This window comes from Strigops habroptila, chromosome 8 (assembly GCF_004027225.2).
Source record: "Strigops habroptila isolate Jane chromosome 8, bStrHab1.2.pri, whole genome shotgun sequence".
Classification (NCBI taxonomy): domain Eukaryota; kingdom Metazoa; phylum Chordata; class Aves; order Psittaciformes; family Psittacidae; genus Strigops; species Strigops habroptila.
The window spans coordinates 50582347-50601327 of record NC_044284.2 but is presented as its reverse complement, the minus strand read 5'-3'; the positions used below and the strand labels follow the sequence as shown (position 1 = coordinate 50601327).

The 18981-nt window shown below is 37.7% G+C and overlaps 1 protein-coding gene across 3 annotated transcripts in view; it reads left to right on the top strand.

The window, feature by feature from the left end:
- The window catches only part of ST6GALNAC3 (ST6 N-acetylgalactosaminide alpha-2,6-sialyltransferase 3), a 225245-nt gene that overhangs the window by 132323 nt on the left and 73941 nt on the right, over positions 1-18981 (top strand). For all 3 annotated transcript variants that reach the window (XR_003992658.1, XR_003992657.1, XM_030494917.1), the window contains exon 3: positions 14481-14890. Coding sequence is in view for 1 of the 3 variants with exons in the window: in XM_030494917.1 (XP_030350777.1) it covers positions 14481-14890 (410 nt within the window). In the remaining 2 variants the exon portion in view is untranslated. The remainder of the gene's footprint in view (positions 1-14480; positions 14891-18981) is intronic.

The window sequence follows — 18981 nt, the reverse complement described above, 5'->3', positions numbered from 1 at the left end:
ATCTCTGTCATTAGTGATGACTGCCATCAGACACCTGTGGTCTCACTGCAGTGGCTCATTGTTTATACATGCAAATCATTGTCCTGAAGTAGAATGTGTTTTAGACATTAAATTTTACTCAAGCTTTTTAGAATAATGGACTGGGTGTTACTTTCTCCTTAACAAAAGTTTCGGAGTATTTGAAAACTAGGGAAACTTTTTGTGCATGTCCATGTTTTGTTAGCTTGCAGTTCTTTCATAAACCTTTTTTCTAAAACAGTTTTTTTGTTTTTTTCTTTTTTTTCCCTTGAAGTTTTTCCAGCTGCTGATAGTGTTCAAAATTACTCTCTGCTACTTGGGATCAAAACATTTTTGGCAGCAAAATAGAGCACAGGACTAACTGTTTTAATTGTTTCAGCAATAAATGGGAAATAAATTAATAATTTTGGAAAATAATTAAATTATTGGATAGTCAGGACTCTGGAATTAATTTATGAGGTGTATTGGTTATCTCCACAGTTAATTACATTTTGATTTGAAATGCATGTATGTGGAAGTAAACATCAATGTGTTTGTTAGTTACTGTATCTGGGTTGCCCAAATAGTTTTTAATTCACCCCACATCAAATGGTTTGTGGGTAAAAGGGTGCTCTGGGAATATCAAGGCCCAGCAAGATAGCAGCCATGCTCTTTACATTTAACTTATTAATCAACAGGTAAGAAAAAGGAATGGTTTGTGTCTGGTCAGGTATCCATGAGCAGCAGCCAGATGCTTTGCCCTTTCCAAATGTACTCTGAATAAGAATGAAACCACGCTACTCGTTTTGCCCATTAGATAGCATTATCTCTGTGGAATGCCAATTCATATCTCCTTGTGCTGTGTGTGGTTCTCACATATGGGATTTTAATAACCTTCATGCTGTGCTATGAATTCATAAACAGGGCTGATAGAGGAAAAGCACCACAGGACTTTATTTTTTAATTATTGCTCTTTTGAAAAACAGGGTCTGCAGGATTTTTGCAAGGATCTTGTGACAGAACTAGCAATGGTTTTGCTGCTACAGTTCCAAGGGGAGAGGATAACTACAGTATTCACTTGTGATACACTTTCTCAGAATTTATTTTCATCATCCTATATTTCGTAGCCACTATAATTCTGCTGTATTATAGTTGGAGCTTTGCAGATCTGGTTGTCTGGGAGTTTTCCTCATTTTTCTAGGATTCAATGTACATTTGATTTCTTGCAACGTACCTTTTCCCCTCCTCCCCTCTGTGCCAGCCTGTGAAGCTACAGCTTACTGCTTTGTGGTCACTAGCACATGACAGCAGTCTTGACCTCTGATTTGGAAAAGATTTATTCATTCTGGATCAGTGTTTTTTTTCTTTCTTTTTAACCATCTCCTAACCCCAGAGTCTGTTAGAGATACTACTTCTGCCTCTCAGCCATGTTCCAGTACTGAAGGAGGCACCACTGTTAGTAGAGATAAAAGTAGTTAAGAAGAACTCACAGACTGATCTCCAGTCACGACATGATACAGATCACCTTGTATTCATTGCTAACTAGCCTTAGAAAGAAATGCTATGAGGAGGACTGAACTAAAATTTACAGTCTCTACAAATATCCTATGAGGTAATGAACCTAAACTATTTGTAACAGCCAGTTTAACAGTCCTAAACCTAGTTCACATATGCCAGGAAGGAAATTGCACTATGTTGCCTGCCCATAACCTGTGTTACACTGGCTGGAGTGCACTTGTGGTTATGATCTTAGGTCAATCTGGATTCCAGTCTTGTAACTGTGCCTAATAATGTTTTATCAAGAACAAGATTTATTAGGTGTAGGTTCTGTGAAGGATTGTGATACGACATGCAGATCAAATATTATCATCCCATTTTCATTTCAGGAATGTTTCTTTCTTCTGCTGTATTTTATATGTGATTTTGTGTGTGGCAGACAGTAGAAAGAAGAAGAACAGAGAAGTAAAAGAATATTTTTTCATTAATCATTCAACTTTTAATCTTTTTTTGGTGTTTGACTTTTTGAGGGGTTTGGTTGTTGGGGGTTTTTTGTTGTTTTTTTGTTTTGTTTTCCCCTAGTGATGAATAGTCCTCACCATTAAAAATGTGTTGTCTTTTTCTCTAAAATCAGTTCTAAAGTGATAGAATTATAGAATTATTAAAAAAAAAAAATAGGTTGGAAAGAATCTTTGGAATCCATTTTGTCCAACATCATCTATAAATAGGACTAACATCAAGGTTAAGGCAGGTCTGTACCTTGCTAACCTTTGCAAATCTCTAGGGATGGAGACTCTTCTGGGCAGAATCTTCTGTATGATGGGGTAGCTGAACACACACACACACATTTTTCTTCATACTGGATATATAATTCTGCAGGAGTATGACTCAGAGAGAGGAGATGCCAAAGCTTTCACATTTGCTTTGTAAATATTTTCTTATAAGGAATTTAATGCATCATCTAAACTCTTCAGATGTATATATCTTGCTGCTTTTAGTTTTGTTAATACATATATATACACATTAAATTATGTTAAGTCACTAAGCAGACAAGAGAACGTAGAACTGACATGACTATAGAAAAGTTGTACAATATATACTGTTCATGGGAATGAAGAAATGCTATTTCTGTGCAAGCCAAGGTTCATTACTGTCCTCTGGGCTTTTCATTCAACATCAGCTGCAGCCTGGGTGGGCATTTCTTTTGGATGACTATTTTAGAATTAGTTGATGACTTCAGTGGAATACATATATATATATATATGTATGTTTGGGTTTGATTTCTACTTAGCTGCACACTATAGTGCCTCAGACCTTCTTTGTGGCATGGAGGCGGAACTTAGACTCTCCAGTTCCCTATGTGTGGTTGTGAGCTCTTGACAGCTAGAGATACAACAGATCATGTAGCATGGAGCAGCATTGTTCTGGAAGGAGGAGGAACAGCACTCTACCAGCCACTAAGAAGAAAATTGACTCTATCCTACAGAAACCAGGCACAATTTGTTTGCTATAGAAGGCAGTTGTCAATCTTCTGTTATCTCTCCCATTGCTGGGACATCAGCTGACATGTATTTTGCCATATTCGTAGATCCAGCAAACCAAAGTGGTCAGCAGGCACATACTATCAGAAGAAACCAAGTTGCCCTCCTTATTGCTGTCCCCAAGAACCTGTTTTGTCAGAACTGTGGTGGATATTGCTGTATCAATTGGACTTACAGAGCAGCTGATAAGCTTTGGTGTTGACCTTTAAGATTGCTTTTCAAGGTGTCAAATAATAAAGATCCTGCTGTCACTGCAGTCCTTGGAAACATAAGGAATCACAAACTTCATTAAGTCAATAGGTTTAAAAAAAAACCCCCACAACCCTTCCCCTCCGCCTCAAACTTGTGCACTCAAAAGCAGGGTTGAAATGTCAAATCAGGCTTAACTCATTTCATGCCAGCAAGAGTAGGAAGCTGATCTGACCTCCTAGGTTTCCATCCCAGAAATAGAGTTGGGGGTGGGTGGGGGGGATTATTTCAGTAGTCACCAGATAAGCCAGAACAACAGTATACGTGCTCAAATACAAAAAGGGAAGACTGTCATCTGGTTTTCTGAGTAGACAGCTCACCTCAAGAAAACACCCTGCATCTTTTTCGCAGGTTGAAGCAGGATCATAGCTGAGAGGCCCTCTGCTGCGGACCAGGCAAAGGAGCAGCACCACGATCTTGTAATCACACAGAACTTTTTTTCTGAGCTACTTCATTTTATGGTCCCATGTCTAAATTTATTCTTCAGAGCAGAATACGGCTTGTTGGGCACAGCCCTGTAGATTGTCACTCCAAGCTGGACGTGTCACATGGGATGTTTCCTTGTTCTTTCTCTTGCCGCTCAGCTAAGTCTCTTTACAGATAAAAAGCTTTTCCATCTATGAACTGAGAATCTAAATTTCTCTTTCCAAAATTCAGACATTAGGTGAAGTTATGGCTCCAATGATGTTGGTGGAAGTTTTGGTTTTGACTGTAATGGAGGCTATGAATGATTTTCCTAGAAAGTCAGCATATAGGTACATAAAAGTGGTATTTTTCTCCTTAAGATATGTGAAAAACTAAAAAGTAATTTCTCTCTTAAAAATTTAAATTATAGGTAGAAGAGCTATATGATTAGAACTACCCATTTTGGAGGTAGTGTTGTTTATATCTTGCAACTGTATCGTTGTCAGGCCAGACTATATAGTGGAGAAAAGATTGATAGGATTTATTAGTTTCAATTTTTAAGAAGATTTTGTTTTGCAATTGCTTCTAACATGCTTCACCTCATAATGTACCGCCTCATTTGTGAGCGTGTGTTATTCAGCACCTCCTCAGGCCTTGATCTTGTTCTGAGCTCTGTAGTGATGATGCATGGTCCTGGCACTAGGCCCCATTGACTTCAGTAAGATTTGGCAGAGGCCACTGTGCTCAGGGGCTTTTCTTTAGCAAAGGCTTTAAAGTGAGGGGGAAATTGGGCTGGTGTGGGATGTGGTAGTAGCAGAAACTATATTGCCAAGCTCCATAAAGAAGGAGAACTGATAAAGAATGATCTTTGAATTATTTACAAATCATTTAGACCAGTAAATCCCACTTAAGAGTGCTTATAAAGTTATTAGAGATAGTATTAATCCATGATACAAACTAGCATTTGCGATGAAACCTGCACTGATTGAAAATTGGCTAGCAGACATACACAGTGAGGCAGCGATGTAAACGCAACCAGAAGAGAGTATATGTACAATGACGTTTTCATTTGAAACAGACCTTTAACTTCATCGTTTTTAAATGTGCAGCTATGCTTCAAGAGCTTCCATTAATAACGTAAAAGACCTTAAAATAAATCTTCCTAATTATCTAAGCAGAACTTTCCAATCCAGTTTAAATTTCTGTCCTAGCACCCAGTACCATAGTTTTTGAAAATTCAGGTATCTGAAAAATGGTGATTTAACCTTGTATCTTTCTGCAACTGAAATGATTTAATTATCTAAAAATAAAAGATATTTAAAACAACTTTTGGACTAGGACCTTAAAGTGAAGTTTTAACCTGAAATGACATTTTTACAGAAGATTTTAAGCATTTGTAAAGCTCACAGTCATAAAGTAGTACAGCAAACATTCCCAATATACCAGTAAAGGGAAAAGAAATAAATGTGACCAGAAACAAGTATGTATTCTCTTTTAGATAAGGCATCCTGCAATTAAAAACACTGGACTCAAAAAGCTTCTTAAGGCTTATTTTGTCAAATGAAAAGTGCTACTGGTTTTAATGCTGTTGTAATAAACCTTATTGTTATTCCTTGCATGGATATTATTTTTTTTAATTTCAGAAAAATGGATAATTAGCATTTTAGCTTATCACTTTCCTTCCATGCATACAAATAATTTGAGAGATAGACCACCAAGAGAGACAAAATTAAATAATAGGTCTAGACAGCATGGAACAGAAATAAATTAGAGGTTAGGTTTTCCAGCCTATTATGTGGATTTTTGTGGGAAAAAAACAAAAAAAGGAACTACAAGGTAGTTTTTCTGACAGTTTTTTGTTTCTTACCTTGATACAATGTTCCCATATCAGATTCCAAATAAATTGACCTGAAATAAGATCTGAACTTCATATTAGAAGTCCCATAATTTATTTGTGAGTGTAATTTTTTCAGATATATCTAGATTAAAGGCCTAACAAGCATTCCTGCCTCTGTGATTCAGCCAAATGAGTTCCTAGATAATGGCCTATGATTAATGATGAGTGCTGATAATAGGAGATTATTAGAGAAGCAAAGTTGGAACAAATCTGCTGTATACATTATATACTTTACTGCCATCTGTGGGTATTTATAACAAATACAAATTAAAATCAGTAGTTACAGAGTAACCAATGTTTTGTCACGTATGTGACAAAGAATTCCTTAGACATAGTCTTATAGTAGGCAACTTCACAGTGAAGAACTCTCATTTGATGTTTTTGCACAGATACTTACTATTATTTGCAATGGAAAAACAGTTTTTGTGGAGAGAGTCCTTTTGGCCTTGGTTGCTTTCAAGGATGTCATTCTGAAGTCCACTCTGTAAGGAAGGATTATGTGTTATATGTGCTCTACTGCCATCCATGGTACTGGATGTGAGAAATTGTTTTTGTCCTTTCGTACTGTGATTCAGTTACTATTCAGTCCATGTACTAACAGCACATTCCCACCTTTTATGTCTCCTTGAATTGTAAGTGACATTTTACCTCCTTGTACTTTGTATTGTTTGCCATGCAAATATGCCTGTATAGAGAAGAAATTTTATCTTCCTTATTGCTACATAGAAAAAAAAAGAAAGAGAAAAAGTGCAATATAAACAGAGAATTGAAGAAGGTAAAGTAACACTAAATATTATGATACCAATAACTTGCTGGATCAAGAGCTGGTAGTAAATGTACTGTTGCAAATACAGCCTTTCAGTAGAGTGACAGAAGGGGTACCATAGTTAAGATCAGCTAATTGTCTTCTGTTTGGAGTTGTTTATGAAGTTTAATGGACAGAGTCTGGTTTAAATTGTGTTTCTCCAGTAACTTTTGTGCACAAAATTCAAGAGTCATCACATGCTAACAAGGGCAAGTGAGCAATGTGGTGGATTTGAAGATAAATGACTTGTTAGATTCAGCAAGCAGCATTTGGTTGGAAGAATTCCCGGCTTTTGAACTATTACAAAGCCATGATATTTCAAAGCCTGTGTTTTTGCGAATGAGTGATAGATGGAATGTCATAGACATTCTGTTTATTTATGGTCATCAGCTAAAGCACTGGGATGAAGTTAGTGCTCTAGAATTACAATATAGTGTGTTTGGTTTTCTGTTTTGAACAACTGTGAAATTAATCTTTTCATAGGCTATTTTTCAGAGTGAATGTTATTTAGTGCTTACCTCATGAACTTCCAGTATAGGGTTTGCATGATGGAGTTTGCCTCCCACCCGTAACAATTAGGCCTTCAATCCTCAACTGTGTTTGACATGAACATTTCCACATACATTCTTGGGCATATTTCTACTTTCATCCTGATAATTTATATACCAAAGAAGATTGTATTTTTCTCCCTCCTCCCCACACCACTTCAGAGGTATTAATTGTATCATTCTGGAACTGAAGACATCTGTATGTCTACAGATGTCAGGGTTTCTGTTACCTACAAGCTGTAGTACTATATGCTGGAGTGAATGTATCTGTTTCCATCTGTTTTCTGCTTGGGCAGTTGCAGTTTATAGGGAAAAAGTTATTCTTTCTGCCTCATGCTGAGTTATTTGATTGACATGTCTGATAAAGCTTTCTTCACAACAAAATTATTAACAAACATCTTTAGGTGTTTTGGTTCTTCTCTTTGATAGATTTTATTCCCCAGCATCATGGTTTATCTTACTAATTATATATCAGTATTTTACTCTTTCTCAAATCTTGTTTCCACTTACATGTCTCTCTTCCAAACACTATATTCTGCCTTGTCATAGTCTGTTTCATTTCTTTTCTGGTATTTTTTCTGTCCTCTCTTCTCTTTTGGTATCCTGCTTCCATTTATTTCCTTCCCCTTTTGTGACACATTCATTCATGCTAATAAGAGCACGTCCCTTCTGCCATCCTACCTGGGGAGAGGAGAATTTATCATCCACCTGAGACACAAACCAAAATGCAGCTTCTACTGGCTGAGAGCATCCTTCAGGCAATGCCTTGGGGCGAAACTTTCTTCGCCTGCCTCTCTTCCAGTGCTCGAAGTCCCACAGGGCCATTGACCATCAGTCCTCCACTGCTCTGCTTCTGCTGGGTCTTTCTCTTGTACTTGAAACACTGAATCTGGCAACTTTCTTCATTAATTAACCCTCCATGTAGAGACAGAAAAATTTCTCCTGTTATTTATTTGCTCTCCACCACCTTTCTATTTTTGTATCTGTTTTATCAATAGAGCTATCAGGAATCTTTCAATATTTTATGATTCTAGAAGAAAATTCTAGTGTAGGCTTATTTAAAAAGTGTCACTTTTAATGATGTTTCAGCTGGAAATCAGCAAAAAAAAAAGGAAAAAATGGAAGGGGCTGTTAATGTGAACTACCATGCTTCAATCTTTTCATAATACAGAAAAATGTTCAAATGAAGGAGCATTTTAATTCCATTTTAGAAAACTATTTAAATATGATTTTTAATAAATAGGAAGTTAAAATATTTTGATCAAGCTGGGCCTGGTTTTACTTAAAAAATTTACTTAAAAAATTACCAAAATTTTGGTTTATGGGATTATCACAGGGGATATTATTTTTGACTTTTCAATTTCTGCTTCATATTAGAATAGAGGAAAATACATAAAAGACCTGATTTTCTTCTTTATAAGTCAGACATTTCCCTCTTGCTGCTCAAGAGTTTTCTCACATATATTTGAGGCCTTTATTTTTCAGCTTTCAGTATCATGAGATGTACTTGATTCTTGCCTTGTTTCAAAGCTGTCCATATTGTTCCCAATAGCAGCATCAAAATCAACAACATGCTGGTGAGCATTTGCTCTGCTATATCTTGAAAGAGGTACGAGCTGGCATGGAGTAACTGGAGCTGTCTTGAAAGTGAGAAAGATGACACTGCATCACTTTGCACTGTGGTTCATGTTCAGAAGGTTTGGGTTTGTAGGGTTTTTTTCCTTTCCATAAGAAAGCAAGCTGAAATGTTTCAAAAACACACTTACCAAATTAAAGTTTAGATGGTGCTGGAGAGTCTGGCATGCAAGTTTCAACCTCTGCCCAAAGTCCATGCTTCCTTCCCTTTTCTGTCTCTTTACCAGTGACATCAGGAATTCACTGACATCAGGAATCCACAACATACTTATTAAAGCAAAGGGCTGATACAGCCCTTCTAGGGAGCTGTAACATGAACTGCAAATCAAGAATAGCAGTTCTGTAACAACTGGGTCAATTTATATAGGAAGAATTGCAGTGATGGTTATTTATTCAGTCTCTTACTGCAAGAGTAGTCCCATTACATGGCTCCTATGCATTCCCTTCCAGTTCATTCAATTTAAATAAAACCTTTCTGCTAGTACTTATGTATGTATCAGTGACAGTCATCTAAATAAAATATCCCAGACGCTTGAGTCTCAGGAACAGTCTTATGAAGAGGCAGATCATATTCTATTTGTTTGGAAATGGGATGCATGTTGACATAGGGCTTATTTTAAAATAATGTCAAAATGTTACTATTTTTATGAAATTTTAACATTCATTTTTATGAAGACAGAGATGTTTGTTGGGATGTGATGCCAAGGGCTAGGACCAAAATCAACTACATTACCACAGGAGGGAAGGGAGAACTACCACAAAGTCAGGGTAATCAGACCTGTGAGGTTTTACCATTTTTACTTTTATCACTTGATGTTAGTTAGATAATGTGATTTATATACAGTGCTTCTGAGTGCTCTGTTAAATTGAAAGCTCTTGCTGGGTGAACACACAAATACTACATTTCTTTTCTGTAAATGCGCTTAATTTTGTCTTAGAGAAGCCTGGCAAGTCTGTCCTCCCAGTTAGAGGTCTGAAGAAAGTGAGTAAGTGTAGATAAATCCAGCTTGGTTGATCATCACTGAAACACAGAAAAAATTAAAATACATTTTATGCTTGTAAAGTAGAGAAAAGCAATAAAAACAATGCCAGACGGTTAATGCCTCTCTTGTACCTTTCATTTCAAAGACCTCAAAAGAACATCAAGAAGAATAAAGGCACAATCTATTCCCTGTTGGCATCATTATAAATGTTGTATCCTCTAAAACTCTAAAGACATCCAAGAAGAGTGGAGGGATAAATGGCACTGAAATAAAGAAAGTCTCTCTGGAGCTTTGTTCAATCAGCTTTGTTAGAATTCACTCAAATAAGATGATTATAAGAAAAGATCTCGTTTGTTTCAACATTAAAGGAGCAAATTAATATGTGGCAAGCTGCTAATAATTGCCTCATTATGTAGTGAATGGGCATTGCGTCCAATTTACAAAATTACAATCATAAATTAACAATTGAGAAAGTTTAATCTGAATTTCCTAACTCTCTGTATGACTAGTTGTGGGATTCACAGAGCGAAACAGAGTTGGTGTTTGGAGTGAGCTCTCCAGAGCACCACCAACCTATAGAGCTAAGTCGCAGGAGAAATTCAGCTTTTCATCAGTGTAAATTACATCTGCTTAGGTCCTGAGCCAGGTTTGGTCCAACTGAAGAGTGAATCTGCCGGTCTGTGCTAAGATGGGAGCTTGGCATGTGGCTGGTATGTCAAGACATGGTTTTGTTGGACTCCACTGACTTGTGTTGAAGTCTTAGCCAAGAGGTTAAGAGACCTGGCCTGAGATCATCCCCTCCTGGGGCTTCAGCAGACCCGCAGGTCTGTGGTTGGGAAATCTGGCAATCTGTGCCACTGGGAAACCCACCCATACATACGGTCCTGTAGCTGGAATTTCAGTCTTTTGGTGGAGACATTTGACATGGTGGAGGAGTTGTTTCAAATTGGAAAGTAACCAATTTTCCAAATATCTAAATCCTCTGTTGGAGAGAATCATGTTTTGTGACCTACTTCTAGTTAGATTTGCTTGTGACCTTTTCTAATTCTGGGTGGTTTTGTTATTTAATGATTTGACCTTTGATTCTGTGAAGCCACTTCAGTGCTAAATGCAAAGATTTAATAACTAGAACTGTTTGATAAGTGACCTTTATTACACAGCTATTTCTCTTTGCTAGAGAGACAGCACTGTTTTGCAAGTTCTAATTCACAATTTTAATTATCTTTTCTATTGTCTGTAAGCTTGCACAGGAAATGGAAAGGTCAGACATTTCATTTTCTTTACTGATTAAAATATAAGTGCTCCTCAATAGTTACAATGTATCATTCGGGAAAAAGATGGGACAATTTGTCAGAATCATGCCCAGCTGCTCTGCTGAGGACTTCTACATCCTTCTGGTCAGTAACAAAATGAATAATTTTCTAGAAGCAATAACAGCTTAGCCCCTGTGGTGTGTAGAGGTGAAATACATGTCTAAATACATGAAAAAGGAAGAAAAGGTGAATGGTTCTCCACATTTTTTAATTTAGCTCATATATCTACAACGCAAGTGAACTAAGATCTTGTGAAAGTGTTGTGGTTTAAGCCCAGCTGCTAACTCAGAACCACGCAGCAACTCGCTCACTCCCCCCCCCGCCTTCTTCCTCCCCACCTCAGTCCAGAGAGCATAAATTAGTAACAGCACAGGTTTTTCTGTATGGTCTTGCCAATCTGTACCAATCCCATTGCTGCTGGACCATCTCTACAGATGGGAGGGCAGCCTGGACTGCACGACAGATGCACTTTTGGTTTCTTTGATAAGGCTCATGATGTGTTAGTGTCACATCAATTGCTATCCTGGTGTTTGTGGAGTGGACATCTGTAAACAGTTACTGTTAATTGCAAAACAGATCACCAAGAAGGCACATTTTCTCTAATTCTCCAGCTTTCATCTCTCTGTATTCCAGTTTCTGTGTTTAAGAATTGTTTCTCTGCTTCTCTTCATCCTTAATACAAACAATACAGCAAGCTTAATGGAAAAGCAGCAGTTTCTCATGCAGGTTAGGGCTATCATAGGCAACCTTATAACCGAAAATCTGCATATGGGAAAGAGTGAGGGATGTGGGACCCAAGAGTATGGAGAGAGGGAAGACAACAGCACATCACTCCGACTCCTCAAGAATCATAGGGAGCTGTCAGCTGTGTCTTAGTTCAGCAGCAGAAGCAGCAGCCACAACTAACCAGGTGCTTCCCAGTTCCAGTCTCTTGGGCACCCAAATCCCTGTGCCTGAATAGCTCCTGTGGGAGCCACCTGACAGGAGAGCTGCATTTGAGCAGCTTTTGAATCTTAATGTGATGGACAGCCATTTCCGAGGTATGGTATAGTAATAAACAGGAATGTCATGTTAAGTGAGGAAAATGAGAAAGCTATTGTATGTGGATGACTGAAACTGCCCCTTTTCTCTGAGATACTTATAAACACTTATAAACACTACAAGCTGCCGGCTTGTCTCCATATGGGGGTTCAGTGAATGAATGTTGATGTGTATTTTCTCATATGTTGAGAAAGATATGATGCAAAAAAGATACTGAAGTCAGTGGATGATTCTGGCATCAGTGGAATGTCTGTCATGGGTATCAGTCAGTCTCCTAAATCTATTTGGGATCTCTGTTGGGAAATATGAGTATTAGGACATGTACAAATTCTTTACATTGTAAAAACTATTTATTCTGAGATAGGGCTGGGAGGGGTTAAGCTTCTGCTTCTATTGAAGAAGAGCAGATTATATGTTGACCTAGTGCAGGCATTCAATATTATGAAAGCGCTTTAGAAATTGGAACAAGATAAATGAATCACAACAAAAGAGATAGAAAACCAGGGGACACAATTGCAGGAGTGAGTGTACTCAGTTTATTCAAGCAGAACAGTTACACTCAGTGAATAGAAAATGTGCAATGCATTTCTAACTAAGGTCAGAAAATCAAAAAATTCCAAATTTAAGAGAGCAGCTCCATTTTGATGGAGAAGAAAGAATATTGTGGGGAGAGAAAAACAAACAAACAAGCAAACGAAAAAAACCAAAACCAAAACCAAAAAAACGCAACCAAACCCAAAACCCAAAACAACACTGATGTTGAGACAAATTTAAATGGCACTGGATTCTTAACCAAATTGGCTTTTCCTATCTAGCAGTTTCATATTCAACATTTGTTAGTTTAAAAATTCACCCTAGAAGGCATAAATTAATCTACTGGGACTTTAACAATTCACTTCATGTTAGGATGTGGGTTATGCTTATGGATTTGTTTAGGTCATCCAGCCATGTCCTCATAATGTATCTTAGAGAGGATTTCTGTAACTAAGCAGTAAACAGAAAGACTGTTGTGTTCAGCTGCTTCTCCTGGGATTTCATCCCTGCTGTCAGAGAGCTATGCAGGACAGCTCTCTAAACTACAACAGCTATAAAAAGAAATACATGGTGTTCTGTAAAGGAAACATTGCCAATGCTTTTGCATGCGGTCAGGCATCTTTAACTCCTGATGAAATGAGGAAAGAACATTTTCATGAACCACTCAGAGAAATCAAACCAATCACAGTAGAGAAATCAAACCTTTGTAATTGTGAGATTTACTGCAGAAGTCTTGCAGAATGCGCCTTACTTCAGTACAATCTTTGTCACTCAAAGATGAAATCTTCTGGCTGTTACAATTTGGCTCTCTTCAGACGTTTATCTCTTATCCTTGTATTATGCATCATTATCAAAGAAATTTGATGTTTTGTCAGACATTATGTCCTAAGGTTGTAGTGGTCAAATGTAGCCATGCTATTCATCCACATCAGCTAAATGAGGTGGGATTTTGAAGCGAAGTAACCACAAGTCTGATCAGAAAAGCACCTAGGATCCTGTCAACTAAATATCTGAAGAACATGGTGGGAATTATTCCTAACAAACATTAAACTGAAGTCACTTGGACAAAAGATCAAGTTTGTGACCATACAAAGAATAGTAGGTGACCTGTGGACTGGACTGTCTTCTGTAGGGTTGGGTGGGGTGTGGGGGATGTTGTTTGGGGTTTTTTTAATGGCTCTAGTTTTCCTTTGATTTAGATCTCTAGCTAAACTTTTCATACAATTAAACTTAAGGACAGGGCATTTCCTTTTAGTCTTTTGGTACAAAAGAGCCATAAGACATTTACTCTTTATGCTCTGACCAAATGGAACATTTGATAGGTCCCTATATCTCTGTTAGACAGATAACTGTTTCCATTTTCAATACTTACTGGAGAAATAGTACCCTAGAACATGGTCAGGAAAGACTGTCTTTTAATTCAGTTTGCCCAGCATTAAGTTCCTAGTTTACATGTCACTATTCCATCTGTCTCTCATTTTACATAGGTCATAACCATTCCCTGAAGAGAACAACATAGCCTTCTGTCCACATCTCCTTTCCAAGTGCAGGATTTTCATACTGCTAGAGTTACATCTCATGTTTGACTCCTACCACAGATTTGAGAACTATTCATTCAAATGCATAAATACAGTCAGTGTGTGGTTAAATTTCCAGCATTACTTTTTCTCTACTATTGCTGACAACAGCATGTTAGAAGAATGCATCGATCTAAATATTGTTTTCTGCTGCTTCTTTCTTTCATTGTTTATTAGTGGAAAGAGTAAGATTTAGAGGAAAAAATTATTATTTTTGTAGTTGGCTTTGCAAGATGGAGAACAAAGGAAGAGATTGAAACCACCTATTTCACTAAAAAGGATTGCATTCAGAGTTCTGTAGTTGTAGGGGTTTCTACCAGCTCTACCGCATAGGAATTGTTAGGTTTTCTTAAAGAGAAACATTGCTATCAGTCTGTTGGACTGTGCCTGTTTTTCTTCTCGCTCTTTCTGTTGTACAGAGAAAGACTTGCTGTATATTTTTGTTTTCTTTCTTCCAGCCTCTACAACTTGACTGTGACCTCTGTGCCATTGTTTCAAATTCGGGACAGATGGCTGGCCAGAAGCTGGGAGCCAAGATAGACAAGTCCTCCTGCATTTGGAGGATGAACAATGCTCCCACAAAGGGCTATGAGGAAGATGTTGGGAAGAGGACAACTGTAAGAGTGGTCTCTCACACAAGCGTGCCTCTCCTACTCAAGAATCCCGAGTACTTTTTCAAAGAAACCAACAACACTGTATACGTGATCTGGGGACCTTTTCGAAACATGAGGAAGGATGGAAATGGCATTGTGTACAACATGCTGAAGAAAACTGTTGACAGCTACCCAACTGCCAAAATCTATGTGACAACAGAAAAGCGCATGCATTACTGTGATGCAGTATTTAAGAAGGAGACAGGAAAAGACCGGTAAGTCCTAAAGACCAATTATTGTCCTAAAGAACAATTATAATGTTTGACAAAAGATACGTGAGAGAAGTCCATGCTGGATGCCAGCTACTAAATGAATCACCAGATATGTTTTTAATGGATTGTTATATGGTTTTGACTGTTATAAGCACTTGATGAGAAAGCAGCTAGGCCCCATTTACCCCACCTACGCTACCTTCTGTTCTTTCCATTTCTCTTGGCTTGAGTCCCAAAAATATTGGATGTCTTCCTGAAACGTTTTCAAAGCTGTGTGTTGTTTTCAGCTCAATTTGCTATTGATTAGATTGACATTTTATTTGAAGAGGATAATCCTACACAAACAACATTTCCAAATGCACAACCTCAGGATAATTACTCTGGATATCGTATTTTCTTTTCTGTTGAGATTCACTGTAGCTTTTCTTCAAACACAAACCTCAGGGTTAGGCATTATTTCTGTTTCTTATTGAAAATGGATTATCAGTGATACCATAATAGATTTAGGTTTTTACCAGAATTATGCTGAAATTCTATTTTCCATGCCTGAGAACGTGTGTTTATGCTGCTTGAGTGGGGGCTGTAAGGAGATGAAAGTGTGAGGGCCACTGTTTTGGCTAGCATGTTCAAAGCAGAAATTGGATTTGTGGAATTAAGGCCTTAAATTGCAGGATTTTATAACCAAGCTGCAAAAATTCTGATCGTTTGTGTTTTGGCATGGAAGAGCACCTGTCACACAGACTCACTGGAGCTTAACTAGGAAGGAGTTTCCAGATTACTGCTGTGCCTTAGTAATAATTTTGGAAATAGCACATGATGACTTTGCACTTCTGAAGGACTGTGGCTATTCTGACCAAACTACAAATACAGATATTTCTATATTTCTATATTCACCAGCAGTTTAACTCAGTCCAGACTTTTGACTTAACTTTTGAAGAAGAAGAGCTTATTCTCTCTTTATAGATTCACTTTGTTATTAAACTGTCAGAACTTGGTTAGAATTGATTTTTCCTTTTTTAAAGCTGTTGCAACATTGTGAAGAACTTGGCCCTCAGGTGGTTCACCATGTGGACGCGTTGCTGCTATGATTCTGGAGCTGGAGTGAGCACCTATGTGTCATAAAGGTGGCAAGGTTATCATGGCTTCTTAAGTTTCACTAAACAAGCTGATGAACAGAGGCTAATAGAGAAAACACACAAGATTCATTCTTCAAAAATGCCCTCTAATAATCCAGGTCATCCGCTTTACATATGAATCAAGCTAAATATGATCATAGGTACGTTATAGCATTGCTAAACATAAATTTGCTTATATTTATGACTCTTCCATTTTAACAGTCAGTCAGGTCACAGTGACTTTACAATACTTTATCTAAATCCTTACGATGAGGCCAGACCTTAGTATATCCTGTCAAAAAATCTCACCATCCAGTGTTAAAGTACCCTCATCTTCAACCTAATCCATTCCTCTTCAACAAATTACCACATCTCAAGGTTTTATTATTATGCGATTAACACAATACAAATGCTTCTTTTCATGTCAAAGGCATGATTGTACTTCTGTTCTCCCGGTGCTTATGAACAAAGTACTGAAGCAGCCTATTGTCAAAGTAGGCAAAGTTCTTTCTCCTTGATCCATTACAACTATGTTTCACATTGAGAACAGTAGCAAATTTCCTGCCTCATGACCCACATCACATTATGTTTGCACATGCCTCCCTTTAACACTGTGAAAAAAACCCTATCACTTCTCACAGTGGCAATCAGGTAACATCTTTATATCTACTGCAACTCTCATTTTTAGTCCTACATTTCCATGTCAAATTTTAAATGGTGTTTTTAACATCATTTAGTGCACTTGTCAGCCAGAAACAAGGGAAAGAATTTATGCGTCACAAGCCAACACCTTCTCTATCACAAGAAAACATCCTGCAGCTCACTACTAATCAGGGGACCTCAATTTGGAAACTTTCATTTTCTGTAACATCTTCAATTCACAAGACCGATCTGCTGTTTCTAGGGAGAGTCATGGGGCTGTTAGAGGTATGTGGCATTTGTGGAGGCGGTAAAGGGAGAGCATGAGAGATTTGTGGGTGATGAAAATAGTTTCACGTGCTGTGCCAGACTATTATGATGCTGAGACAGACTCAGGTTCCTCAGCCAAATATTCCTGCAGTTCCTCAGAGAAACATCAACTCTTGCTTGCAATATTAGATTGAACAGAGGTCTGTTTCAACATGTTTCCAGCAAAAATTTTGGAAGGAAACCAAGTTCAATTCATATTTTAAAACGTACTGAGTGGATTGTAACCACATCTATTTTAGTTTAATCCTAAAATACTGTCCTTATGTACAGTATATGCTAGTAATGTATAGTGAAATTGCAACAGATTTCCAGTCTGTCAAGACTTTAATGAGCTTTCTATTTGTGCTCTGTGATGTACATCTTTTTAGGTAATTAGTAGGACTTCTCAGTAGTTTCATCCTAGGGGTACTCAAGTTTTAAAGGGTGTTATGAGGAGCAGCTAATAGGTATGTGTCGTAGTCATTTCTCTACTTCAGAAGAGCTCTGGTTCTGCACCACTGACGTAGGAGCTTCATCCCTGACTTCACTGAGTGCAGGTTCAAAACCCACAGCTTTGATATTGACAGATGATTTATTATTGGCTCATGGAAGAAACAAGAATTGCCTTTAAATAGCTTTCAACAAATAAAAAAATAAACAAAGTTTGTTTATTTTGAAATTAAGGATTTTTTAATTCTACAGCAGTACAAAATACCCTGTAATATGGTCTATTCATGCTGGAGAATTAACCTTGCATGCGGTGTTATGAATCTAGGGGATATATGTTATTTCTGAGATTCTTCATTAGTGAAGCATTTGAGTTCAAGGTGGTGAATGTTCATCCTCTTTGAATAATTGTTTTACATAAATAATATTCATTAACAGACATTCACAATTATTCATTAATGCATTTTACTTGGTACTTCCCAAGAGGGAGCATAAACCCAGCAGCTTCTTCCTGTACTTCACTAATGTTTTGGTATGTGTATTGAGTCAAGTGAAAGGATTTAAGGAAACATTAGGTAATTACTAAATGTGGCATCTTTGTACGTACCTCAATCCAGATAAGTGGTTCTAAAGCCATGCATATCTTTGCCATGCATTAGAAATATAATGCAATATGATACAACAACATTTAATTGGTAATAACAGAGAAAACTATAGTCTTCATTAAAGAAGCAGAGCTAATTCTGGTCTGATAAAGTGCACTGAACAGCCCTAAATAGTTTTTAATTAGCTGGCACCAAAGCTGCACCACCCTCAGGGAGGGTAAAATTAATGAAAACTAGCAGCAAATAGATCAATGCTGCTGGATGTTATTGCCTTAGGTGAAGGTGACGAGGAAGAAAGGAGTGTCTTGTAAGGATCATTTAGAAAACAGTCTGTGTTAAAAGTCACTTTCAAAGAGCAGTGATAAGATAAATCTGTGCTAATATCAGTGAAACAGTCTAATGCCATCCAGAGTGCAGACTCCGGTTGTGTTTATACTACAAACATCTCAGGCTACCCACACAGCACTGGGTGTTCCAGTGGTGCCTCCGATGGCACAACTCCACGTCCCCTCTTGGGGCTGGTGGTGTGATCAGACACTCCTGTCTCACTGCACACAGTGGGCGTTGAGCCCCAGCAAACAGACAATAATGCATGTGCTGATACTGCTCAAAGCACAGATTAACTTGGTGTTTGTAGTCACTCTTCTTGTAAATAACTACCGAAAAGAGCCTGCTGAGCTTTGCTGAGGAGATGTATTCTGAGCTCCTAGAATTCCCATTAAGAGACATGAGATAATGTTCTGAAATCCAGACAGTTTGGTAGACAATTGACTTTCTATACAGGCTGTCTTAACTCTGACAATACCCATCCTATACCCAAACAATTCAGTTCAATTCAACAACATTTTATCAGATTATTAGCTATATAAGCATGTCTACAGGAGACAGGTTCACTGAGCCACAGCTGCAGTCAGATGTTGTTTCTGAAGAATTTTTGTTAATACCGTGGACCATTCCAAAGAAACTAGACTGGTTTTGT